Source organism: Nycticebus coucang, chromosome 7 (assembly GCF_027406575.1).
Source record: "Nycticebus coucang isolate mNycCou1 chromosome 7, mNycCou1.pri, whole genome shotgun sequence".
Lineage (NCBI taxonomy): Eukaryota > Metazoa > Chordata > Mammalia > Primates > Lorisidae > Nycticebus > Nycticebus coucang.
This window is the reverse complement of record NC_069786.1, coordinates 87,146,975-87,173,884: the sequence shown is the minus strand read 5'-3', so window position 1 is coordinate 87,173,884 and position 26,910 is coordinate 87,146,975. Positions and strand designations below refer to the sequence as shown.

Sequence of the window (26,910 nt, the reverse complement as noted above, 5' to 3'; positions counted from 1 at the left end):
AGGTGACTGTGTCACAGCCCTGCGGGGCTATCAGTGACTGGATGTGACAGAGGTGCAAGATGGGGAAGGAGGCATTAACCTTCCCAGACTACTCTATTTTTTGGGAAGAGTAGTAGACTTCACGGAGCACCGGAGCAAGTCATATTTGAGTTGTCACCAGACCCCTGCGATCCAGTTCCCAGAGACCTTTGAAACTCTCACACCTGACACAGGTGCTGACTGAGACAATTGATTTGGACCTTTTGAACTGAACCAATCGCGTGAGGACTATTCAAGTGGTGCCCTGGGTGTGTGGTTGTAGGAAGGTTTGATTTTCCTTTTCCAATTGCTGCATGGGGGTGGTGGTGACTTAAGTGCTGGTATTTCTCCACAGCTGAGACTTCAACCTAGTGTAATTGTTTCCCTAGGGTCGAACAGAGGCCAGCTAAAAACAAGACAGAACCACTTAGCCCCACCACACCAAATAGGTCCCCAGTTTCTCAGGCTGTAGCACTGTACAGGTTCTCAACAAAGCTCCAGGGGAAAAGTCAAATGTGTAAAATAATCATGGGGAAGAATCAGCGGAAAAACTCTGGTAACATGAATAACCAGAATAGATCAACCCTCGCAAGGAAAGATATGGCAGATGTAACTGAAGATCCCATTCATAAACAGATGGCCGAAATGTCAGAAATCAAATTCAGAATTTGGATTGCAAACAAGATTAATAGAATGGAGGAAAATTTGGAGTTAGAAATTCGAAGAGCAGGGGTAGTGCCTGTAGCTCAAAGAGTTAGGGCGCCGACATCATATACTGGAGGTGCTGGGTTCAAAACCAGCCCCAGCCAAAAAACTGAAACAAACAAACAAACAAAAAAAAATTCAAAGAGCAATTCAAAAGTCAGAACTAGAAATTTGAGGAGAAATTCAAAAGTTGTCTCAAGAATTTAATGAATTTAAAGACAAAACCACCAAAGACTTTGATGCACTGAAGCAAGAATTTGCAGCCCTCAAAGATCTGAAAAATACAGTAGAACCACTCAGTAACAGAGTGGAGGAAGCAGAAGAAAGGATTTCTGGCATTGAAGACAAAGCTTTTGAACACTCCCAAACTTTCAAAGAGGAAGAGAAATGGAGAGCAAAAACAGATCATTCTCTCAGAGAGCTCTGGGATAATTTGAAGAAGGCTAATATCCGCCTCATTGGAATCTCTGAAAGCGATGAAGTGGCCTTGCAAGGCACAGAGGCCCTTCTCTATGAAATTATGAAAGAGAATTTTCCAGACATACCAAGACATTCTGAAATTCAGATAGAAGACAGTTTCAGAACCCAAGCACGACTCAATCCAAATAAGACATCCCCCAGGCATATCATAATTAACTTCACTAGTGTTAATATGAAAGAGAAAATTCTGAAAACAGCCAGATGTAAGAAATCCATTACCTACAAAGGGAAGAATATTAGAATGACTGCAGATCTCTCTGCTGAAACTTTTCAAGCCAGAAGAGGATTGTCATTGACTTTTAATCTCCTAAAACAAAATAACTTTCAACCCCGGATCCTGTATCTAGCTAAACTGAGTTTCATTTATGATGGAGAAATTAAATACTTTAATGACATTCATATGTTGAAGAAATTTGCCATAACCAAACCAGCTCTTCGGGATATTCTCAGACCTATCCTCCATAACGACCAGGCCAATCCTCCACCACAAAAATAAACTCACTCGGAAACTTTTGATCAAACTCCAACTTCCACAGTGGCGAAAGGATTAAAAATGTCCACTGGACTTTCAAAAAACTCAATACCCAAAATTTTACCAGACTTATCAATATTCTCCATTAATGTGAACGGCTTAACCTGTCCTCTAAAGATGCACAGATTAGCTGAATGGATACAAAAACTTTGGCCAGATATTTGCTGCATACAAGAAGTCATATCTTAGCTTAAAAGATAAATATAGACTCAGGGTGAAAGGATGGTCGTCCATATTTCAGGCAAATGGTAATCAGAAAAAAGCAGGTGTTGCAATTCTATTTGCAGACACAATAGGCTTTAAATCAACAAAAGTAAGGAAGGATAAGAATGGTCACTTCATATTTATTAAGGGTAATACCCAATATGATGAGACTTCAATTATGAATATTTATGCACCCAACCAGAATGCGCCTCAATTTATAAGAGAAACTCTAACAGACATGAGCAACTTGATTTCCTTCAGCCCCATAATAGTTGGAGATTTCAACACTCCTTTGGCAGTGTTGGATAGATCCTGCAATAAAAAGCTGATCAAAGAAATTTTAGATTTAAACCTAACCATCCAACATTTGGATTTAGCAGACATCTACAGAACATTTCATCCCAACAAAACTGAATACACATACTTCTTATCAGCCCAAGGAACATACTCCAAAATTGATCACATCTTAGGTCACAAGTCTAACCTCAGTAAATTTAAAGGAATAGAAATTATTCCTTGCATCCTCTCGGACCACCATGGAATAAACATTGAACTCAGTAACAACAGGAACCTGCATACTCATACAAAACATGGAAGTTAAATAACCTTATGCTGAACGATAGCTGGGTCAGAGATGAGATCAAGAAGGAAATTGCCAAATTTTTGGAACAAAACGACAGTGAAGACATGAATTATCAGAACCTCTGGGATACCGCAAAGGCAGTCCTAAGAGGGAAATTTATAGCACTGCAAGCCTTCCTCAAGAGAACGGAAGGAGAGGAAGTTAACAACTTAATGGGACATCTCAAGCAACTGGAAAAGGAAGAACATTCCAACCCCAAACCCAGTAGAAGAAAAGAAATAACCAAAATCAGAGCAGAATTAAATGAAATTGAAAACAAAAGAATTATGCAACAGATCAATAAATCAAAAAGTTGGTTTTTTGAAAAGGTCAATAAAATAGATAAACCTTTGGCTAACCTAACCAGGAAAAAAAGAGTAAAATCTCTAATCTCATCAATCAGAAATGACAAAGACAAAATAACAACAGACTCTTCAGAAATTAAAAAAATCCTTAATGAATATTACAAGAAACTTTATTTTCAGAAATATGAAAATCTGAAGGAAATCGACCAATAACTGGAAGCACATCACCTTCCAAGACTTAGCCAGAATCAAGTGGAAATGTTGAACAGGCCAATATCAAGTTCTGAAATAGCACCAACCATACAAAATCTCCCTAAAAAGAAAAGCCCAGGACTAGATGGCTTCACGTCAGAATTCTACCAAACCTTTAAAGAGGAACTAGTACCTATATTATTCAACCTGTTCCAAGGTTGAATGTAGAAAAAGAAGGAAGACTACCCAACACGTTCTATGAAGCAAACATCACCCTGATCCCCAAACCAGGAAAAGACCCAACAAGAAAAGAAAATTATAGACCAATATCACTAATGAATATAGATGCAAAAATATTCAATAAGATCCTAACAAACAGAATCCAGCAACACATCAAACAAATTAATACATCATGACCAAGTCAGTTTTATCCCAGGGTCTCAAGGCTGGTTTAACATATGAAAATCTGTAAGTATAATTCAGCACATAAACAAATTAAAAAACAAAGACCATATGATTCTCTCAATTGATGCCAAAAAAGCTTTTGACAATATCCAGCATCCCTTCATGATCAGAACACTTAAGAAAATTGGTATAGAAGGGACATTTCTTAAACTGATAGAGGCCATCTACAGCAAACCCACAGCCAATATCATATTGAATGGAGTTAAATTGAAATCATTTCCACTCAGATCAGGAACCAGACAAGGCTGCCTATTGTCTCCACTGCTCTTTAACATTGTAATGGAAGTTTTAACCATGGCAATTAGGGAAGAAAAGGCAATCAAGGGTATCCATATAGGGTCAGAAGAGATCAAACTTTCGCTCTTTGCAGATGATATGATTGTATATCTGGAAAACACTAGGGATTCTACTACAAAACTCTTAGAAGTGATCAAGGAATACAGCAGAGTCTCAGGTTACAAAATCAACACTCATAAATCAGTAGCCTTTATATATACCAACAATAGTCAAGCTGAAAAAACAGTTAAGGATTCTATTCCGTTCACAGTAGTGCCAAAGAAGATGAAATATTTGGAAGTTTATCTAACAAAGGTCGTGAAGGATCTCTATAAAGAGAACTATGAAACTCTAAGAAAAGAAATAGCTGAAGATGTTAACAAATGGAAAAACAGGGCGGCGCCTGTGGCTCAAGGAATAGGGCTCCGGTCCCATTTGCCGGAGGTGGTGGGTTCAAACCCAGCCACGGCCAAAAACCAAAAAAAAAAAAAAAAAAAACAAATGGAAAAACATACAATGCTCATGGCTGGGAAGAATCAACATTGTTAAAATGTCCATACTACCCAAAGCAATATACAATTTTAATGCAATCCCTATTAAAGCTCCACTGTCATACTTTAAAAATCTTGAAAAAACAATACTTCGTTTTATATGGAATCAGAAAAAACCTCAAACAGCCAAGACATTACTCAGAAATAAAAACAAAGCAGGAGGAATCACGCTACCAGACCTCAGACTATACTATAAATCGATAGTGATCAAAACAGCATGGTACTGGCACAAAAACAGAGAAGTAGATGTCTGGAACAGAATAGGGAACCAAGAGATAAATCCAGGTACTTACCGTTATTTGATCTTTGACAAGCCAATTAAAAACATTCAGTGGGGCAAAGATTCCCTATTTAACAGATGGTGCTGGGTGAACTGGCTGGCAACCTGTAGAAGACTGAAAGTGGACCCACACCTTTCACCATTAACTAAGACTCTCAATGGATTAAAGATTTAAACTTAAGACATGAAACTATAAAAATACTGGAAGAGAGTGCATGCAAAACTCTTGAAGAAATCAGTCTGGGCGAGTATTTTATGAGGAGGACTCCCTGGGCAATTGAAGCAGCTTCAAAAATGTACTACTGGGACCTGATCAAACTAAAAGCTTCTGCACAGCCAAGAACACAGTAAGTAAAGCAAGCAAACAGCCCTCAGAATGGGAGAAGATATTTGCAGGTTATGTCTCTGACAAAGGTTTAATAACCAGGACCACAGAGAACTCAAACGTATAAGCAAGAAAAGAACAAGTGATCTCATCACAGACTAGGCAAGGGACTTGAAGAGAAACTTCTCTGAAGAAGACAGGCACATGGCCTACAGACATGCAAAAATGCTCATCATCTTTAATCATCAGAGAAATGCAAATCAAAACTACCTTGAGATGCCATCTATCTCCAGTAAGATTAGCCCATATCACAAAATCCCAAGACCAGAGATGTTGGCGTGGATGTGGAGAAAAGGGAACACTTATACACTGCTGGTGGGAATGCAAATTAATACATTCCTTTTGGAAAGATGTTTGGAGAACACTTAGAGATCTAAAAATAGATCTGCCATTCAATCCTGTAACTCCTCTACTAGGTATATACCCAGAAGACCAAAAATCACATTATAACAAAGATACTTGTACCAGAATGTTTATTGCAGCCCAATTCACAATTGCTAAGTCATGGAAAAAGCCCAAGTGCCCATCGATCCACAAATGGATTAATAAATTGTGGTATATGTACACCATGGAATATTATGCAGCCTTAAAGAAAGGTGGAGACTTTACCTCTTTCATGTTTACATGGTTGGAGCTGGATCATATTCTTTTTAGTAAAGTATGTCAAGAATGGAAGAAAAAGTATCCAATGTACTCAGCACTACTATGAAACTAATTTATGGCTTTCATATGAAAGGTATAACTCAGTTATAACCTAAGAATACGGGGAAGGGGGAGAGGGAGGGGAAGGAAGGGGGAGGATGGGCAGAGGGAGGGTGATTGGTGGGATTACACCTGTGGTGCATCTTACGAGGGTACATGTGAAACTTAGTAAATATAGAATAAAAATGTCTTAACTAAGAAAATGCCAGGAAGGCTATATTAACCAGTATGATGAAAATGTGTCGAACTGTTTATAAAACCAGTGTATGGTGCCCCATGATCGCATTAATGTACAGAGCTAAGATTTAATATTAATAAAAAAATTTAAAAAAATAAAAAAAAATTGTCAATAGGACAGAGAGCCCTGTAATCACCCAAGTAGAAAGGTTATTGCTCTGTTTATCAGTAGTTTTGGATTGTTCTCCAAATTTATAATTTTATGTGACATTATGAAGACCCTATTTGTTTAACTTGATCTCAAAGTTATGGCAAAGATTTCAGATGCTGTCTTGAAATTTGGATCACAAAATAGACCCATCTACTAACTTTGTTGAAATAGCTTCTACTTTATCTCAGAAAATGAAGTTTCTTCAGTAAGGAATGGTATAGGGTTCATTCTTCTGGATATACTTTATAAAATGATGTACATGTGTATATATATGTATGTGTATCCATATGTGTGTGAATGTGTATGTACATGTGCATATGCATATATTTTTAATGAGTTGTGTTTATAATATGCTTGTACTTTTGTCTTTTATGTTTGGATAGAAGTGGGAACAAGATCCTGAAACTTTCCTGATCATTATAAAGGGAACTGGAGGAAAGGCCTTCTGTGCTGGGGGTGATGTCAGAGGTAAAAACCTTTTCTGTCCTCACCTAAATGTTTTTTTCTCCTACTAGGCCTGATAAAGTATTGACATATTTTTGTAGTAATTTATAATTTGCTTTACTTTTTAGAATTTTTGTTATGAAGTTAATACATTCTTATGAAAAGTTCATATGCTTAACTTATAAAAAAACAAAAATGTAAAGACTTTTTGTAGTTAATATTAGAAAACGAGAATAGTGATTTTTTAAAAATTACATATGTGTATTTGTGAAGTTTAGACACAAAATATCTAAATTTGAATCATCACTGAGTCATTAACATCTCTGAATCATCACAAATAAAATGTCCAGTTATGTTATGTGGGTCCACTTTATAGTTCAGGCTAACTGATATTTAATATTTCTGTTAGAAACATAACCAGATAATCTGGCCATGTTGAGTGACTTACCATTCTCTAAGTATGACATACTCTCGTATTTCCATAACTATTTCACATGCTTTCCTAGTATTCATGATTTGAAAGCAAGCACCCTCCATGTGCTTAGTGATAGCATTTATCCTATTATAATTGTATTTTTACATATGTTTAAACATAATGGGATAAATAAAAGGATAGATTCTCCTAATTTTTTCTAATTGTTCAGGCCTTTACAATGTGTGCACATTTACCTACTGTACTGATATGCACCTGTGGTTCATGTTCAGTCTGTGAAAATTAGGTCAACGTAAAGAAGTGGTCAATACAGGGAGTGGTCAACTGTATAGTATACTGAAAACTGTTTTTATATATTTCATTTCTTATGGAATTGGTAAGGTCTAAGGATGGTTTTCCCCCTTTTTAAGTTTTATATATGTGTTATTGTATTAAAAGAACAATTTTTGACTTGCCCACCAAATTTAGAAGTTTTTTTTTTTAGCTTTTTATTTTTTTATTTTATTTTATTTTTTTTATTAAATCATAGCTGTGTAATGTGATCATGGTTCACCATACACTGGTTTTATAGACCGTTTGACACATTTTCATCACACTGGTTAACATGGCCTTCCTGGCATTTTCTTAGTTACTGTGTTAAGACATTTATATTCTACGTTTACGAAGTTTCACATGTACCTTTGTAAGATGCACTGCAGGTGTAAATTTAGAAGTTTTATATAAACCATTACTTTAGGAATAGTAAATAAGCTGATTCAAGACAATTTTATATACCTACTGTGTATTAAATTTAAAGTAACTACATTTTAAAGTTGAAAAATTACAGTTTAATGGAAACTTATCAGTGGAAGTTACAGAATGACAAGAGTATATGTCATATTTTTCTTTTAAAAACCAGGAACAGAGGTCAACATGTGGAATATTTTGAAGGAAGACATATCAGCATTCTAGAGTTAGTGTAAAAATCTATGGCCAACAATTTTTTAAGTAATGCTTTCCCATGAAGGAGGAAACATGTTACATTTAATTTGTATTTTAGTAGATAATTCCCTTAGGACTTAAGGCAGAAAAGATAAATGAGCTTACAGTATATGGATGAAAACTTTGATAGCTGTCTCAAGATTGACTGGAATAAGAGCATAGAAGGAGTTGTGAATCCTGGATTACAGAAGATTGCAATGGAAATGAATCATTTGATAGTGTTTGTTATTCAGCAGATTTTATTAAGCCGAGCATTTGTTTATTAAGCCAAGCAGTAGTATGCTGCAGTCAAGGCTTTGAGAAGTCACATTTCCATTGATAATAAATAAGAATGTTATTATTTTATTTACTTCTATAGCTTTACCTTTTCCCTTCTGCCTTTAGTTTTTAAAACTACTTGATTCTTGATTTTATCTTTTTCTTTCTTGCCTTTGTGCCTTTGTAGGGTACTACTTCCCCTACTAGGAACTTTTCTTCCTCTCATTTTCTAGGAAATTTTTACCTACATTTCAAATTTGATGTAGGTTTACCACTTCTGGAAAGCCTTCTTTTTAATTACATGTTTCTTGCTCCTATACGTCATATTCTCGTAGTACCCCATTTTTACATAGTGTGCCTTGCACAGAGAGTGTGTTTTAGCAGTCTGTCTTTTTCATTAGTCTGAACTCTGAAGCAGCCACCTTATATGGCTGTGTTGTAATCTGCAGCACCTGAAACAGGGCATGGTACACAGTACATGCTCAATATTTCATGGGGAAATGAATATGGTAGAAATGTTTAACTAGATGGAAGACACCGTAGCACTACACATACACACTTGTGCCCACATGTATATATAATGTATTCTGTATTAAGATGTGTTACCTAAGGAAAGGTAAGTCTAGCAAATGCTTATGCAAGTGCCAGAGAAAATAGTAAAAAATATGTAGCTTGTAGCAATATATAATTTCTAATTTAACTATAACTTTTTATAAGAAGTATAGAAAGTAAGAATAGGAATTTTTGCCTTGAAGCTTTGACATTAGACTATGGATCTGTGACTGACTATAATAGATTCATGGTGGCACAGATATTCGAAACTTTAACAAGCCATTTTAGAGTACCCCTCTCCCTTATTTAATTATCATAACACTTTTAATCTATTTGACTATTACTGACTAAAAAATAACTTTTTATTTTTAATTTTTCCTTCCAGTGATCTCAGAAGCCGGAAAGGCAAAAGAGAAGATGGCTCAAGATTTCTTCAGAGAAGAATATATGCTGAACAATGCCATTGGTATGTGTGCTCTGCTGTGAGCTTTGAAAATGTAATAAAAAAATAAGGTGGATATTGTGATTTGTTGAAAATATATCAACGGGCATTCTTACTTCAACTTTTACATACTGTGTGTGTGTTGGGCATAAATAAAGTTGATTAAAGTAGTCTGACTGCTTATTACGGAACTGATTATATGGCTGAGTTTCTTGGAAAATAAAAAACTTGTTCCCCGTGTTCTTATAAAATGAACTATAGTATGTCCTAAATCTTGGGAGTTAAAACTTTTTCATATTCTAGTCCTCTAGTCCTTGTGAATGTGAATGTGAGATGTGCTTTGGTGGCTCATTGACTAATTGGGAATAATACTTATAGAATTGTTAGATGGATCAAAACTGCAGTTTTATATTGGCTTTTGTATCGACAACAAGCTGTAATAGCTCAGTGATTTACATTTTTTTATTCTGGATAACTCACTCTCTGAGAGGAAAAACAAAAAAGGGAAAGGAAAATATTAACAGTTTGTATGGTTAGCCATATTTTCAAGCTGGATTGGACATCTGAGGCCATATATTAAGTCTCATTATTTTGTAGATGAAGAAACTTACCTAATATATAATATATGTGGTATACACATATCTGATGTTAACATACCATATATAACTCATATATATGTACTCCCCATTTAATGCCCAGTTGAATTGCCAGTTAATTTTTTTGAATTGTAGTTAATTTAATGATAAAGCTGAGAAAATAATCTGGGTCTTCTGACTCCCAGTCCAGCCTTTTTTCTGTGTGCTGTACTCCTCTGTATGTCTCCAGATACTTCTTTGAATTTGTAGAAAACAATTATGTTCTTTAGAATACAACTATGTATGTAAATACTGGTAGCTTATAAAGTAGATTTTAGTTATATTTCTTAATAGCTGAATTCTGTAAGGCTTTCATTTATTTCAGATTGAAAGTTGAGTTGTTAAATGATAATAGGATTGTGTTTGGATTGACATTTAAAAAATCTATTTTACAAGCTGTAAATTTAGTCCTCTTTGATATTTCTTGCAAAATTTTCCTAGGGAATATGTAGAGTTTGCTGTATAACATATGATCTTAGGAAAAAGTGAATGTATTTTAAACATTGCAACTAAATTACAGCTCTGTTTCTTTTAGATTCTTGCCAGAAACCTTATGTTGCCCTTATTCATGGAATTACAATGGGCGGGGTAAGTACACTTTTACTCTAGTCATCAATATGAAAGAGTTGTGCCAAAATTAGTTATTAAACAGAATGAGGTGAAAAATATAATACAGTAAAATTCAGTGAAACAAAATTGTGTGGATTTTGGATCCTGGCATATTTGGGATATAATATTTGTTTATGGCATTTTTATACTATATCAACCCAAAACAGTTTTTTACGTTCTTAATTATGTTAGATGCTATTTAAAGTTTTGAATTAGGAAGATTTTTTTTAAGCAACAGAAACTGATTGCAATTTTTAAAATATACATAGAACATTCTTTGTACTTGGAAATAAATATTTTTGGAAGTAGATTGTTTCCAACAGCTTCAGAAGAGAAACTGGACTGTTTTTTTGTTTTTTTTCTTATTCTCAGTATTGGGGATTTGATTGTCTGTAGTGTCAAGTTTCATCTTAGTGGAAGTGTTTGGATTCTTTATGAAGTTCTCTGTAACTGCATTTCTTTCAGTTGACAAATGTTTATTTTGCCTCTGTGCTATTACAAAGAAGGCTAAAATGCAAACTGACCTTGAACAACTTGATGCGGAGTTGGAGAAAATGTGTAGTAATTACAGAAATATGTTTGGTACTGACTGTACCAAACACAAGCTTTGAAAGAAGTGAGGAGTCAGAATGGGTTGTCTTGACAGAAAGGGGTTGCATGGAGAAGATGGTGAATTGCACTGAACCTAGAAAGACAACAGAGGGGAGAAAAAGTGATATCCTCTCCTCACCCATTCAAGGGTCATGGCCAGTGTCCAAATAACAAAAGAAAAATTAGCAAGAGAGAAGCATAACCAATTTATTTAATCAAAGTTTTACATGACATGGAAGTCTTCAGAAATGAAGGCCCAAAGACCTAGAGAAAACTGTGTATTTTTATGCTTGGTTATGATAAACAGTGGACAATCATCTAGAAGTATGATTGTACAAAAAGGGTGTGATCCAATGATGGTAAACTAGGGGGACTTAAGTAAGCCTGTTTGTTCAGCTTCTTCATCTTTCTGTGTAGCATTCCTTTCCTTTGTTGTATAGGGAAGATGGACACTTACCACATGAGAGGGTTTAATGATGATGTATTTTCAGGAGAGGTAGAATAGAGAATTTCTTTATTCTCTGTCAGTTGAAAAATGTTTATTTTGCCTCTGTGTTATTACAGAGGCAAAATATCTACTAGTACTATCTACTAGTACTCCTGCAGAAAGGTGGGGAGAAAGAGAGGAGGAAACAAAATAATGGACCACAACACAGTCCGTCTCAAAACTTTCATAATGATCCACATATACAAAAAACAAGTCTGGCTTCAGAATTCGTTGTTACACAAGGTACCAGAAGCAAGTGGGTTGAAAAATTGTGAAATAGTTAAGAACCAAGAGTTTTCTACCCAATTCAGTTGCTTTTAAGTATAAATGTAAAAGAAAAATATTCTCAGGAATGAATGGGCTTAGAAAATATACTGGTGACATATCATGATTGAAAATATTTGTTTCACCAAGAGATCACTCAAAATTATAACTCAAGACTAGTTTTGATATGAAAAGCCCTTTGGGCTGTCAGTAGGCAGAACTTTCGTTTCTTTATAGAAGCCTGAGAATCATTGCTCTAGCATACCACACCTGAATTCACTGGCCATATTTTTTAGTTCCTCTGATATGTATAGTTTGATAAAAGTATTTCTATATGTTCTTACATATGGAATAGCCAAGAATCTTCTGTTTGTTTTTAAAGAAAACATTTCAGTGAAACAGTTCAGATAATGTTGTTTTGAATCAGCGGTTCTCAACCTGTGGGTCGCCACCCACAGGAATTGTATTAAAGGGCCACTGCATTGGGAAGGTTGAGAACCACTGTTTTGAATAGCCGAAGGAAAGGTGATGCTGCTGCTTCTTGCTGCTGGTCTTTGTTTTCTGTATTACTTTAAAGCTTGTAAATGACTTTCAAATGAAGATATACTTTACATCAGCCTTTCTTAACCAGAATTCCACCAGAGAATTAAGTCTTAGTGCCCGAGACCTAAGACAGTAGTTTTTAAGATATTATCCCTGCAATAGCAGCGTTAGAAGCACTTGGGAATTTTTATTTATTTATTTATTTTTTGGGTTTTTTTTTTATTATTGTTGGGGATTCATTGAGGGTACAATAAGCCAGGTTACACTGATTGCAATTGTTAGGTAAAGTCCCTCTTCAATCATGTCTTGCCCCCATAAAGTGTGAATTTGTTAAAAGTACACATTCTTGGGTCCCACACCAGAGTAAAACTCTTAAGTGTAGGGCCCAGCAGTCTCTCTGAACAAGCCCTCTGAGTAATTCTGAGTCATGTTAAGTTTGAGAACTACTGCCCTAATGAATTCTCTCTTTCTTACTGTGCTTCAAGAATGGTACTAGTTATATATTATCATTGGAAAATTGAGAAAATATTCACATCATATGCTGTCATCTGTGGCTCCACAGCATAGCAATATGGAGCACAGATGTGGGGTCAGAGCTGGCACTGCCCTTGAGACCCCAGAACTGTGTTGAGCCGTCTGTAGCTTGCACTGCCTCTCTGAGAAATCTTGAGGCCCTTGTGTGCAACTTCAACCTGAGAGAAGTGAAATGTGGGTCGAGCCCACAAAACCATAGGGGCAGGGTTGCTTGAAGCCTTGGGGGCCTACCTCCACCACTCCAGTGTGCACAGAATGCAGACACAGTTAAGAGATTATTCTCCAGCTTTAATATTTAATGCCTCTCTTGCTGAGGTTTGAACTTACACCTTTCTTCTGGCCTCTTTCTCCCTTTCAGGTAAGGAATCTCTACCCTATGCCAGTCCCACCATTTTATCTTGGAAATAGATAACTGGTTTTGATTTTGCAGGCTTATATACGAAGCTGTGGATTTTGGAATTTTGACTTGGTGCTGGAACAAGTCAAGACTTAGGGGCTTTGGAGATGGAGTGATGAATGTATTTTTATGTGAGAAAGAGATGAGTTTCGGGGGGCCAGGAGTGGAATGCTGTGGTTTAAATGTTTGCAACACTCGGGTTGAAACTTAATCTCCAATGTAACAGTATCAAATGTGGGACTTTTAAACTGTGATGATGACTCTGCCCTCTTGAATGGTTTCATCTATTAATGGATTGATGAATTAGTTGGTTATTGTGTGATTGTGTTAGTAATAAAATCAGTTTGGCATACTCTTGCTCCTTGTGATGTGATATCCTACACTGCCTTGGGACTCTGCAGGGAGTCCCCACTGGGAAGAAAGCCCTCACCAGGCATAGTCCCTCGACCTTGGATTTCTCAGCCTCCAGAACTATAAAAAATAATTTTTTTTATAAACTGTCTGGTCTCAGGTATTCAGTTATAGCAGCAGAAAACAGACTCAGACATAAAGTCTTCTTAATCTTAAGGCTCTTTATGAGCTCTGGCTTTTAAGAAATCAGGCGTCCTCAAACTTTTTAAACAGGGGTCTAGTTCACTGTCCCTCAGACCATTGGAGGGCTGGACTATCGTTTAAAAAAAAAACAACAACAAAACTATGAACAAATTCCTATGCACACTGCACATATCTTATTTTGAAGTAAAAAAACAAAACGGGAACAAATACAATCACACCGCCTCATGTGGCCTGCAGGCCGCAGTTTGAGGACCCCTGCCTAGATCAATGGCTTTCAACCTTGGCTGCAGTGTAGGATTGGAAGTGTGGAAAAATCCCATTGCCCTGGCTTTTCTCACCTTCTGTAAGGATTAAATCAGATATTAAGTGAGATATAGGCATTTTTAAAGCTCCCCAATTATACTAACATGAAGGTAAAGTTAAAAACTGCTGGCTCAGCGTCTGTGGCTCAAGTGGCTAAGGCGCCAGCCACATACACCTGAGCTGGTGGGTTCGAATCCAGCCCGGACCCGCCAAACAACAATGACGGCTGCAACCAAAAAATAGCCAGGCGTTGTGGCGGGCGCCTGTGGTCCCAGCTACTTGGGAGGTGGAGATAGGAGACTCGCTTGAGCCCAGGAGTTGGAGGTTGCTGTGAGATGTGATGCTATAGCACTCTACCCAGGGTGACAGCTTGAGGCTCTGTCTAAAAAAAAAGAACTGCTGATTTATGGATTCTTAACTAGCGTGTGGTTCATTGTCACTGTGGGCCTTTTTCTAAACTCCTCAAAGACGGTAGTTCTTGTACTTTTAGCTTATATCAGAATCACTTGGAGGGCTTAAAACAGAGTCTTCCTCTTACCCTTATTAATAGTTTAGTCTGGAGTGTGGCTGAGAATTTGCATTTGTAACAATTCAGATGATGCTGATGATGCTGTGAGGAGGGAGACTCACTTTAGGAACCATTTGCATAAGATGTTCAGAAAACGGTTATTTAAATGTCTTCATTCTTATAATTTTTAGTATAATTTTAGTATTACATAATTGTTTATAATTATATATTTTTTAATCTGTTAAGAGAAAAACTTTACACAAATTAAATTTACGAAAATTTATTTGAGCAAAGAATGAATCATGAATCAGGTACCATACGGAACAGGAAGAGGTTGAAAGAACTTTCCTGGAACCATGAGCAATGACTTTCTATAGGCTGAACATGGAAGCAAATTAGAGAAATTATACGATTGGCTACAGATAGGTGTTTGCCTTATTTGGGCATGTCTGACCAATTGGCTGCCTGTGATAGGCTGAAACTCAGCTATTTGTTAACAAAATTATACGCTAGGTTAGGTTTTGGTTTGTTATGTAGGAACCCAAAGTACAAAGACAGTCACAGGTCACTGGCTTTCTGCTCATTTAATGTCTGCTAATACAGAAGAGTCAGAATAGATGAAGCTAATGGGACTTAAGAAAAGTGTACAAATAGTAATTGTCTTTGTGTTTATTTTGATTCTAGTCAGTAAATTTTTTCTTAAAATGTAAGAGAATTTTGTTAAGAACTTGTACAATCCAAAAGATGGCGCCATAGAACTTGATTCTCCCATTCCTTTTTGTTATAATAGCATTATTTTTTCTGGCTTGTAAAATGACAGTTTTATTTGTCTCTTGTTATCTTGTTATCTACCATGCAGAGTAGCACAGTGCTTTGTAGAGGATCTAAATTCTATTATTTTTTAGGTTTTAGAAATTCAAACATTTACTCAGTATTTTGAGTAAATGAATGTCATTGAGTTCATAAAATAAATGAATGTCATTGAGAAATTCAAACATTTACTCAGTATTTTGAGTAAATGAATGTCGTTGAGTTCATAAAATAAATGAATGTCATTGAGTTCTCCACATAATTGATCAAAATTATGTAAAATTATGTCATTCCAGTGTTTCTGAAAGGGAAATACATTTTTTGTATAGATATTTGAAAGAGGAGTTCTGTTTCCAAGGAAGACAAATTTTTAATTTCTTTGCCTTTATTTTAACCATGAGGTCACATCTTCTCAAGCTAATATATAATCGGAAGACAAATGTGTTTAAAAATTAAAATTGTTTTAAATAAATATAGAACAGGAAAATCCTTAAATTTTTATTTAAGGTTGTAGTACCACATTCATTACCCCCTGCCAACTGAGTTGAATTAAAAAACATTGAATTTTGTTTCTTTTTTCCCTTTTTCCTTCCCTCCTTTCTTTCTTCCTTGGTTCCTTTCCCTCCTCTCTCTTCCTTTCTTCCTTTTACCCACCACCTCTTGAATTTTACAATAGAAACAAAGTTGGTTTCTTAGTGCCAACTGAAAATATGGGTGCAATATGCTATTGTTTTTAATGTTTCTCTGCTAGCAAAATGGTTTTGTGATTGTAGAAGACCAGAATATGTCACCTCACTTAGCTTAAGGCTTATCTCAAGAAGATCATTTTGAGAAACTGCGGACCTAGAAACCTAGAAAACGGTACAAGTTATGCTTTTGTAAGGAAAATTTACAACCGTAAAAGAAATCTCTATTTATTAAGGTGTCCATCTCTCTATACTAAATCACTAGACTAGAGATTCCTATCATGGAGAAGGTACCAGCTTGAATCTACAAAACAAGCTTTCTTCTTGTTTACCACATTTTTTCTAGTAACCTTCCTATAACTTGCTTCCCCCACATTATTCTTCCTTTGAAGATGCTATATAAACCAGAGTTTTAGGCCTCCTCTTAAGAGGCTTTTTCCTTAAATGTCTCCATGTATTCATGAAGTACACATATTAATAAAGTTCTGTTTGTTTTTATTTTATTTGTTTGTCTTTTGTTACAGGGGTTCCAGCTAAGCAGTCAGAAGGACAGAGGGGAATTTTTTCCTTCCTTGCATGTCATTCTCATCTGCCATCTTTCCACCCCCACCGTGTTGGGTTAGATGATTTGTGGCCTAGAGGGTTCTGTTTCTTATTGAGGAATCAAACTATTTCATAGAGAAGAAAGGGGGATGGGAGCTCCTTTTGACTGTAGAATGAATTTATACCTCTAAGAATATGTGGTCATTTGAAGTCTGATACTCACTGGTGGGTTTTTATGACTTTAGCCATTATTTGATATTTTTCTCAACTATGTTACCCAGCAGCAATGTTTATCGATGCCTGCTGTTGCTAGATTCTGGTTAGGCTCTCGAGCTACAATGATGAACAAAGCAGACGTGTTTTTTTTCTTCCCAGAGCTTATTGTCAAAATAGGCAAATCCAGGGTCATCTGGAAACATGTAAAAGAATACCACTCAACTGTGTGTATATGTGAGTCATTCAGTGATGAAAGTAGTACAGGGAAAGCATTGTGGAGGAAGTTATATTTAAACTGAGACTTAAAGAAGGAGGAATTAGCCAGGAAAGAACAAGTTGCGAGTAGTGGAGGAATGCTGTATGGTTGTTGCAATTGTATACAAGTTTGATGAAGTGTAGAAGGGCGTTGTGTGAGTAGGAAGATAATAGAATATGTGAAAATGAGATGAGATCATGTGGTAGAAAGGAAAGAAATAATAAAACAAAAACAAGATGAGAGAATGCATATTTGAAGAAAGTTCAATGCACTTAAATACTGGAGCATGAAGGAGATAGGGGCTAAATTTTGGGACCAGAGAGGTAAGCAAGAAACCAGATCAGTCCTCTTAAAGAAGACAGGTTAAGTAGTTAATCCCAAGATCAATATGGAGAGCCATTTCAGGTGGTTTAGCAGGGGCAATGATTAGAACAGATTTGCATTTTAGAAAGATGACTCTTGTGGGAAGAATAGGTTGGAAGGGGGTAGGATTAGAGGTAAAGAGATATTAATATTTAGGAAGCTATTGCAGGGATCCTGGGGAAAGATTATGGTGGTCGAAGCTAGGATAGAGGTATTGAAGGGGAGGACAATTAGATTTAAGAGAGATTTAGGAGACTTGGTGGGATTTGATGGATAGTATGTGAGAGATAGGGAGTGGAGGAATAAAGTATGACATCATTTTTCTAGATTGGGTTAGTGTGGCTTCAGAGTAGGGTAGGAGAGTCGAAGGGAGATGAATTTGATTTTGGGATTGCTAAGTGTGAGCTGCCTCTGCGCTATCCATATGGGGCTGTTTTGTCTGAACAAAGTGTTTTGTTGGTTTTGCAAGTCTAAAACTTAGGTTGCTACCAGGGCAAGAAGTATAACTTTGGACTCATGTAGGTCACATATCCTCTACAGTGGATGTTTCTGTAATATGAATTAACTTGTAAGTGATTAGTAAATGAGGAAATGATAGAATAATGCAGAACTTGTCTTGGTACATGTGTACTTTTTTTTGCTAAGCAAGAGGAGGTAGAATATTGGGAATAGATACAATTCTCAGCTAAACAGAAAAAAAGTGCTTGGCTCAGTTGTACTACGAACAAAAACTATTTTCTATATTTTAAGAAAATTAAACAAATGCCTACAGCACCTTCAGCCTTAATGTGAACCTGCAACTCTTGACAACTGGGGTATTTAATGGCAGGCCTGATGGCTATAACTGCACTCCAACCTGCATTGTCTTGGCACCTGCCAATCCTGTTCTAATTAAAGTATTGTCCTTCTTTCCACTTTATTTTTGTGTATTTTAAATGTTTAAATGTGGCAGCCTTTGCTCATACTGAGCTGCCTGACTAGGTGATCTAAAATAAGTCTCTAAGAACATTCATAGTTTTCTTAACACTAAGATTATGGAGTTACTTAGGTTCTGAGAAGACTTCCTCAACTCTGTTTCCTGTAAACTCTGTGTAGTTTTATACATGAGGATTTTTCAGAAACTAATTGTGTTACAGTAGAGTTGCCTGGTATTGAAAATTTGTTAGTAAAAAAGATTAGGGAAATAAGTATGACAGAAAAAAGTAACAATAAAAATAAGCCCAGGATGGATCCTATAAAACACCAATGTTTATTGGCTGGAATGAATGAGAAGCCTATAAGACTCTAGAAAATAAGGCCTAGAACATAGCCTACCAGAAGAGTGGTTTGCCTCAGAAACATGCATGTTGGCTTCTGTGCCCACAAAATCTATGACAGTTTTTTTTTTGCTTTATGGTAAAAAATACGATCCAGGCTCATCTTAGATGTTTCATTTCCTAGAACTAAAATCAGCTGTTTCTCTAAAGCAGTCTTGGTTACTTTTAATAGAAAATGGGGGTTAGTAAAAAAAGATAAAAAGAAAAGAAAATTGTGGTTAGCAATCACAGTACATTGCGGGGCCCTAGTAGATTGGTAATTGTTCTAGGTTTTATTCGGTGAAGAAGTTGGAGATTGCTGTGAGCTGTGGCACCATGGCACTCTACCGAGGGTGACACAGTGAGACTGTGTCTCCAAAAAAAAAAAAAAAAAGAAACATGGAAGTGAGTGGTATTTTTAGTTACTTATTAGCATATTTGTATTTTTGAATGATTTAATTTTCTTTTTTTAAGTAATCATAATTACAGCATCTTAAAAAGCCATAAAACTATATATCAGCTTTTTTCTCCTATGAGAACTACTTGAAAGCACATTTATATCTCTGAATTTTTAAAAAGTCTTTGTTTGCTCAATTTTTGCCTTTAGGGATGTCAAAATTTTAATAAGTATGTTTATTTTTTATGGTACAGTTTGACTTGTTGCGTTTTTATTCAGGTGTTATGCTTGTCCATATTACTATTCTTTATAGCAGATTATATTACTATGGAAAGGTGATTAATAATAATCCAGTTAAAAAACAATTACTATCAGAGTGCTTGGGACACCATAAATATAAGGCATAGAAGGGTTATAAGCAAAAGACAGGTGAAAGATACATGTATTGAACCATACTAACTAAAAGAAAGTTGATATTAATATCAGGTGGTGCCTGTGGCTCAAGGAGTAGGGTGCCGGCCCAATATACTGGAGGTGGTGGGTTCAAACTGGGCCCTGGCCAAAAAAAAAACATGTATATATATTTTAATATCCAATAAGGTACATTTTATGGTAAAAACTTTTACTTGAGCTGGGAAGAGTTAGATATAACATGTAACTGTAGAAGAGTTAGATATAACATGTAAATTTGAATGTCTTATGAATCTATTTCTATTGTTATTGTTTCTCTTTGCTTTTAGTCATGGTCTGATCTTGTGTGTTTGGTCATTTTTAATTATTTCTAATTGAGTATTAAAAATTATTCTGGGAAGGACCAGAATAGAGATTATTTGAGCTCTAGGATGATATTAGCTTCCTCGAAGAAAGATATACCTTTGTTTTTGGTAAGTTAGCAAACAATAATAGACAACTGGAAAATGTCTTGAATGTTTGGAACATACGCACTACAATGAAATGATTCAGATGAAATAAATGAAATTCAGAATAAATAGTAAAAATTGTCAAAGCCAAAGTTTTTTATAGGCTAATAAAACCAATAAATTCTTAATGAGACTGATAAAGATAAAAGCAAAATACATCACAAAGTTTGAAATGAAAAAGAATATATGGCTTGGCCCCCATAGCACAGTGGTTACGGTGCCAGCCACATCCACTGAAGGTGGCGGGTTTGAACTCAGCCTGGACCAGCTAAACAATGACAACTGCAACAAAAAATAGCCGGGCATTGTGGTGGGCACTTGTAGTCCTAGCTACTTGGGAGGCTGAGGCAAGAGAATCGCTTACGCCCAAGAGTTTGAGGTTGCTGTGAGCTATGATGCCACACACTCTACCAAGGGCAACATGGTGAGGCTCTGTCAAAAAAAAAAAAAAAAAAGAATATATCCCTATAGAAACTTACAGCCATTAAAAAGATTGTAAGATGTTATGTATAACTTCATGTTCATAATTCTCAAAATGTTAATGAAAGGGACAAATTCCTGCAATGTCTCTAAACTGACACAAGAAAAAATCTGAATTCTATGTATTAATGAAATTGAATTCATAATAACTATTAATGAAAGTAAATCTCTAAAATGCTTTTCACAAAAAAATTTTAGTTCCAGGTGATTGCACTTTTGAATTCATTTCATACATTTAAAGAAGAAATAATATAAATCTTACCCAACTTTTCCAGATAATAGAATGTGAGGGAACATTGTTACTATATTTTGTGTGGCTAGCATTATTTTACTATTAAAATGTACAAGGACATGGCAAGGAAAGAAATCTATCCAATCTCTCTTATGAACATAGATGAAGAATCTTTAAACTATTAGCCAACCAAATCCAGTGATAAACTTTAAGGATTGCATTTATTATTTATTAAATCAATAAAAGCCTCTTCTGATTACATGTTGCTGGGTAACAAACCAACAAACTGGAATGTATTAAAAATAAGAACTTCTGTTCATTCCAAGACATCCTTAAGACAGGGAAAAAGAAAGCCACAGACTGAAAATATATTTGAAGTACATATATCTGACAAATCATACATAGAATATATAAAGAATTTATACCAGTCAGTATAAAAATCCAGTGGAAAAATGAACAAAAGATTAGAACAGACATTTCACAAAGAGGACATCCAGACAGCCAATAAACACAGAAAAGCACTCAACTACATATATTATCAAGGAAAGGCAAATTAAAATCACAGTGAAATAGTAATGTATCCTCATTAAAATGGCTAAAACATGAAAGACAACTTCAGGCCTTGTTGAGGATGGGGAGCAGCAAAGTCATGCACTGTTGAGTGTATAGAAATTAGTACTACCACTTAGGAGAATTGCTTTGACATCTTTTAAAGTTGAATGAATTAATATACTTTTACCCAACAGTTTTACTCTTTGGTATACAGGTCTGACAATTAAGTTCACAAACTCATCCTAGAAAAAGTGCTACATATCTCATTGCTGAATATCACTACAGTCACCTTCAAAGTACTCCCCTTGGGAAGCTATTCACTGACACCAGTGCCCAGTCCAACCTCAAAGCAATTTTGGAAATCTCTTCCAGGAATCGCCCTCAGAACTGTTGTGGTATTACCCTTGACATCTTGAATGTCATCAAAGTATCTTCTATCTTTCCTTTATCTTTGGGTATAGAAAAGGTCATTGGGGCCCAGATCAGGTGCGTAGGGAAGGTGTTCCAATAGTTATTTGTTTACTAGCTAAAACTCCATCACAAACAGTTCATTGTTGTGATACAAGAGCCATTGAGTTTTTGGTGAAAAGTTAATGTCCTTTTTTTTCTAACTTTCACACAAATAGTATGTTTTTTTAGCACTTCCCAATACTAAACTTTGTTAACTGTCCAGATAGTATGAATTCATAATTCATATTCATAATGATACCAAAAAAAGGTTAGCAACATTATTTTGGCTCTTGATTTGGACTAATGGAACATTTTTGGTTGTTGAGAATTGTCTGGCTTCTGTTATGTGCTTTGACGCATTATTTCAGAGTTGTATAGACACACTCATGTTTCATCACCAGTGATAATGGTTTCAGACATCATCTGCCTCTGAGAAGTCAAATTTTTGACCCTCCTTTGCCAAGATATCTAATGCCAAGATTTTCAGTTAAGATTTTTCTGTTTTTCTATTGATGTTTACTTGGTCTTCTATGCTTCTGATAGTTAACTGACAATTTTGACACACAATTGGACACATTTTTGTAATGTTTTATTCAGTTCTGCTGACTAATGGCTGCCCTGACCTCTCTTCATTAGTGATGCTTTCTCTCTCGTCAGAAAAAAGTTTAATCCACTTGTACACTGCTGTTTTCTTTGTGGCATTATCTCCATATACTTTGATTAACATGTCCTTGATTTCACTTCCACTCTTGCCAAGTTTAACAAGAAATTTATGGATATTTGTTTGTTGCTCTAATTCACCTTCCAACATTCTCGTGATGGTACACAAAAACATATGGCAATAAGGAACGCCTCTCAGCAAGGCACCACCACACATTGACATGAGCACAACTGTAAGAAACTGATATACCAAGGTTATGAAACCTTACTGAGCTGTTTGTACATGCATGGTGGCAAGTTCGTGAACTTAATTGTCAGCCTTCATTCATATACATGACCAAAATATGTACACCAAGGGATATGCATAAGAATGGTTATTGAGTTGTTATTTATGATAGTCATAATTGTGAAAAAACCCAAATAGCTATTTGCATTAGAATGCATTAAGAGGGCGGTGCCTGTGTCTCAAAGGTTTTGGGTGCTAGCCCCATATGCTGGAGGTGGCGGGTTCAAACCCAGCCCTGGCCAAAAACTGCAAAAAAAAAAAAAGAATGTATTAAGAAATGGTTGCTTATTCATATGAAAAGATGCTATACAATGAAAAAGAACAAATTATAGCTACACCTAAGAACATGAATCAGTCTCACAAACATAATGTTGATTGAAAAATCAAATGATAATACATATTTTATGATTCTATTTATATCTAGATAAAAGCCAGAAAACAACCTTTTGTTAGAGGTCAGGATAGTAGTTATTTGAAGGATGGAAGGCATAGTGAACTAACAGGGTTCATAAAGGAATTTCTGATCATTTTTATTTGGGTTTATGTGAGTGTGTTCTTTTTAAGATGATTCACTGAAACTGTACATGTACTACTTGTTCATTTGTGTACTTTTAAATGTATGGGTCCATTAAGAAAGTGGAAAAACAAATGCCAGTATGGCTTACTGGAATGAAAGTGAGGAAAGTGGGGTGTGGTAGACCGCATGATCACATAGGCCCTTACCAGTCATGATGATAATAGTTTTGTGTGATGGGAAGTCACTGGAGAATTTTGGGCAGGAAAATGACATAGTGTTGAGGTACTTGGCCTGAGGAGCTGGGTGAAAGGCTCATACTAAGATAGGGAAGACAGAGGAGTAGCACATTTAAGGAGAAATCAAGATATTTACTTTTAATATGTGAAGGTTGAGGTAATTATTAAGACAGTCAAGTGGAGATGTTATATAGACAGCTAGATGTTAAACAGCTGAGTAGAGAAGTCAGGGAAGGAGAAATAATGTAAGTCATTAATGTTATAGATGGTACTTAACATCGTGGGGCTGGAAGAGATCACCTAGGGAATGAATATAGAAGGATGATGTCTGATCATTGTGACAGATCAACATTTTAATGTCAGGGAGAAATGAAAGAGCAACTGATGAAATGCAGTAGAACCTCTGTAATCAACCACCTCCCTACATTCATTGACCATCTCCTTCAGTTGACCTAATTTTCATAGAGCAGACATGCACCACATGTACATGTCAGTACAGTAGCCTACGTTCCTCATGTGGACCAACTCTGTATGTTGACCAGTTTGCTACAGTGGCCAATTTACAGAGGTTCTACTGTAAGGAAAAAAACCCAGGAAAATATGATGTCTCAAAACCAAGTAAATCATTTCAGTGAGCAGCTCTGTCAAATGCTACTGACATACTTATTTACATAAAAAATGAGATTTGACTACTGGGTTTAGTAGAATACAGGGAGGGTGTTAGAGGAGAGTAAAATTGGAATAAAATGTTACATTTGGAGAATTAGTCTATATAAAAATTAGTTAACACAATGAACTTTGAAGACTCTGAAGCCTTTTTAGTCTAGCAAATTAGTACTAGCTAAGACTAGTGGTTAAATAAAATATGACATCAAATTTTGGAAGTTAAGGGGGACTTCTTAGAAGCAACCTGTAATGGATCCTTTGATGTAAGATAGAAGAATTATTTATGAATTTGCCATTAGGGCTCTACACCCAGTCGGGATGGACCAGCATTTATATTCTTAATATTTCCAAGTCAGGTGGCTTGCACATTCTCAGCCTTTGTCTCTGTGGAAAGGCTTTAAAATCAGCTCTTAGTGATACTTGTATCAGTGCTCAGTTATTCTGAAATCTTTTCACTAATAGCTTTTTACTAAAATATTGAAGACTTTTATTTTATTCACTATTATCAACAGCCAAATTTGATACAAAATGTATCATTTAATATAAAGTAAATAACTAAATCAGTGAATATAGGATCTGTAGTTTCTACCTGAAAGAGTACAGGGCTTATAAATTTCTTTCTCCATGGAGTTCAGGGTGTGGAGCAGGCCCTCTGTAGAGAAGTTTGTTAGACTGTCCTTTTGTAAAGGAATAGGGGCTCCAGAAGATGTAGTGGGAATGGCTAGTCAGGGAGAGTAATGTTAGAAAGTTATGTTGGGAGGAAAAGCAGTATTGTAATGAGTGTATGCTGGAAGCCAAAGGACTAAAGAGGAATATATTGTGTGATGCTGAGGCATAACAGAATGTAGGTGTGATTCTAACTGAAAATATAGTGAAGAGGCTTTTTTTAAATTTAAAAGAATGGAGACTTAAAAAGTTCCACAAAGGAGAAGGGGGCAGTTATTAGACAAGTTCAGGGATCAATTGTGAATATAGGGACAGAACTGCAGTATAATTTATCTTCCTGAAAATTGGACAGCAGAAGCGGCAAAATAAGGCAGATTTAAGTAGTATGTTTGCCCTTTCTTTAGAAAAACTTTAAAAAATATGTTTGTTTTCTGTCTTATACAGGCTACAGCGCTCTCAGTCTTTTGGTCCCTACCCTATATAATTTCAGCTTTTACTTGGCTGTCTTGTCTGCTGTTGCTCAAATTTCAGATGACCTTTGAGCTTCATTGCCAGTTATCAAGTGACAGCTACCCACTGTGTTTTAAATACCTAAAAGTAAGAATCTTGTTTAACTCACACCCTCTCCTGCCCTCATTACTGCCCAGGTCTCAGAATCTGGTTGGTTTTAATTGGGTGTCCTTGGGTCCATTCCCATCTCTAGCTCAGCCACTGCAGGGGTAGGGGAATAGTCTCTGGGCAGAGTAGATTCCCTTAAAGCAGCAGTTCTCAACCCGTAGGTCGTGACCCACAGGAACTGTATTAAAGGGCTGCGGCATTAGGAAGGTTGAGAACCACTGCCTTAGAAGAAAAAAAGCAGTGATTGAACAGGCAGTGGCCTTCTCTGAGATGTCTTCCTTACCTTAAAATCTTATGATTAATTCCAATTTCAAAAGCTTGAAATTTCAAAAGCTTTGGAGGAATGATGAGTGCGGAAAAAGTGGTAGGAGGTAGAAAGGTAGGCTGGGCCAGATTATGTAGAGTTTTGCAGGCTGCAAAATAGAGTTTGAATTTTATATATAAATAGTCATATATTACATATGAAATACATATTGTACAAATACACATTTTTTCAAACATGAGATACGTAGAAGAAAAGTCTGAAGGGTTACTTATCAAATTGATTATGACTGTGTCTCTGGAGAGAGAATGGGAAGACTAGGATAGGGGTTGTAGTCAGACTTTACCTTTATACGTAAATGTTTAACAAAGGGGAATAAAGTCATGTTCTGTTTATGAAATTCAAAGTTAATTAAGAGAGGTAGAGGCAATATGCAGAGGAACATGATTGAGGACGGTCAGCCAGTGAGGCCTGGAGATCACCTGCTGGGCAGCTGTAGACTGGTCCAGCCCTTCTGAGTCCTAGGGCTCAATAGAACACAGTCTGAAAACTGCTAATCCCATCCAACCCTTTCTTTTAAAGTTCTTAACAACACATTCCTGAACACTAATAACTTTCAGTTATAGGGTGATAAACTAGGAGTGAATATAAGGCAAGAACACTTAAAATAGCATAAGAAATGATCAGTATAACTAGGGTTTTATTCTTTTTTTTTTTTTTTTTTTTTTCCTCTGTGCAACCCACTTCAGTGCCAGCAGCCTATGGACACAGAGGCCAGGCAATGGTTCAGGGCCACAGTTTGCTCTGGCATGGGGCACTATGAGAGGCCCAGGGGAACGGGCCTAGGGTTTTATTCTTATAAGACTTTATAAGCTTTTATGTTATCTTGAAATATATGTAATCTAATTTGGGTTAATATTGCTGTTAACTATGTCCTAATAGAATATCTATAACATAATCATATTTGACTATAAGGAGTATATCTAACATTGTGAGTATAATTTATAAATGTTGACATCAAGGGATATATAGGTGGTGACTAAAGAATTTTACTCATTTTCGAGTTTATAGACATGGTCTTTTAACCTTAGCATCTAGTATGTAAATGAAGTTTATATGAAATAGCACATTTTTCTGAGTATTTTCTTAATGAAAGCC

General features: G+C 35.9%; 1 protein-coding gene and 1 non-coding gene across 4 annotated transcripts in view; one reads left to right on the top strand and one right to left on the bottom strand.

Moving 5' to 3' along the window:
• The window catches only part of HIBCH (3-hydroxyisobutyryl-CoA hydrolase), a 113,168-nt gene that overhangs the window by 35,696 nt on the left and 50,562 nt on the right, over window positions 1–26,910 (top strand). For all 3 annotated transcript variants that reach the window (XM_053596684.1, XM_053596685.1, XM_053596683.1), the window contains 3 exons: window positions 6,489–6,573; window positions 9,159–9,239; window positions 10,386–10,438. In XM_053596684.1, coding sequence (XP_053452659.1) covers window positions 6,489–6,573; window positions 9,159–9,239; window positions 10,386–10,438 — 219 coding nt within the window. The remainder of the gene's footprint in view (window positions 1–6,488; window positions 6,574–9,158; window positions 9,240–10,385; window positions 10,439–26,910) is intronic.
• LOC128591055 (small nucleolar RNA SNORA42/SNORA80 family) lies at window positions 26,482–26,614 on the bottom strand. Its single transcript, XR_008381493.1, has one exon. It is a non-coding gene; the product is annotated as a small nucleolar RNA SNORA42/SNORA80 family (small nucleolar RNA).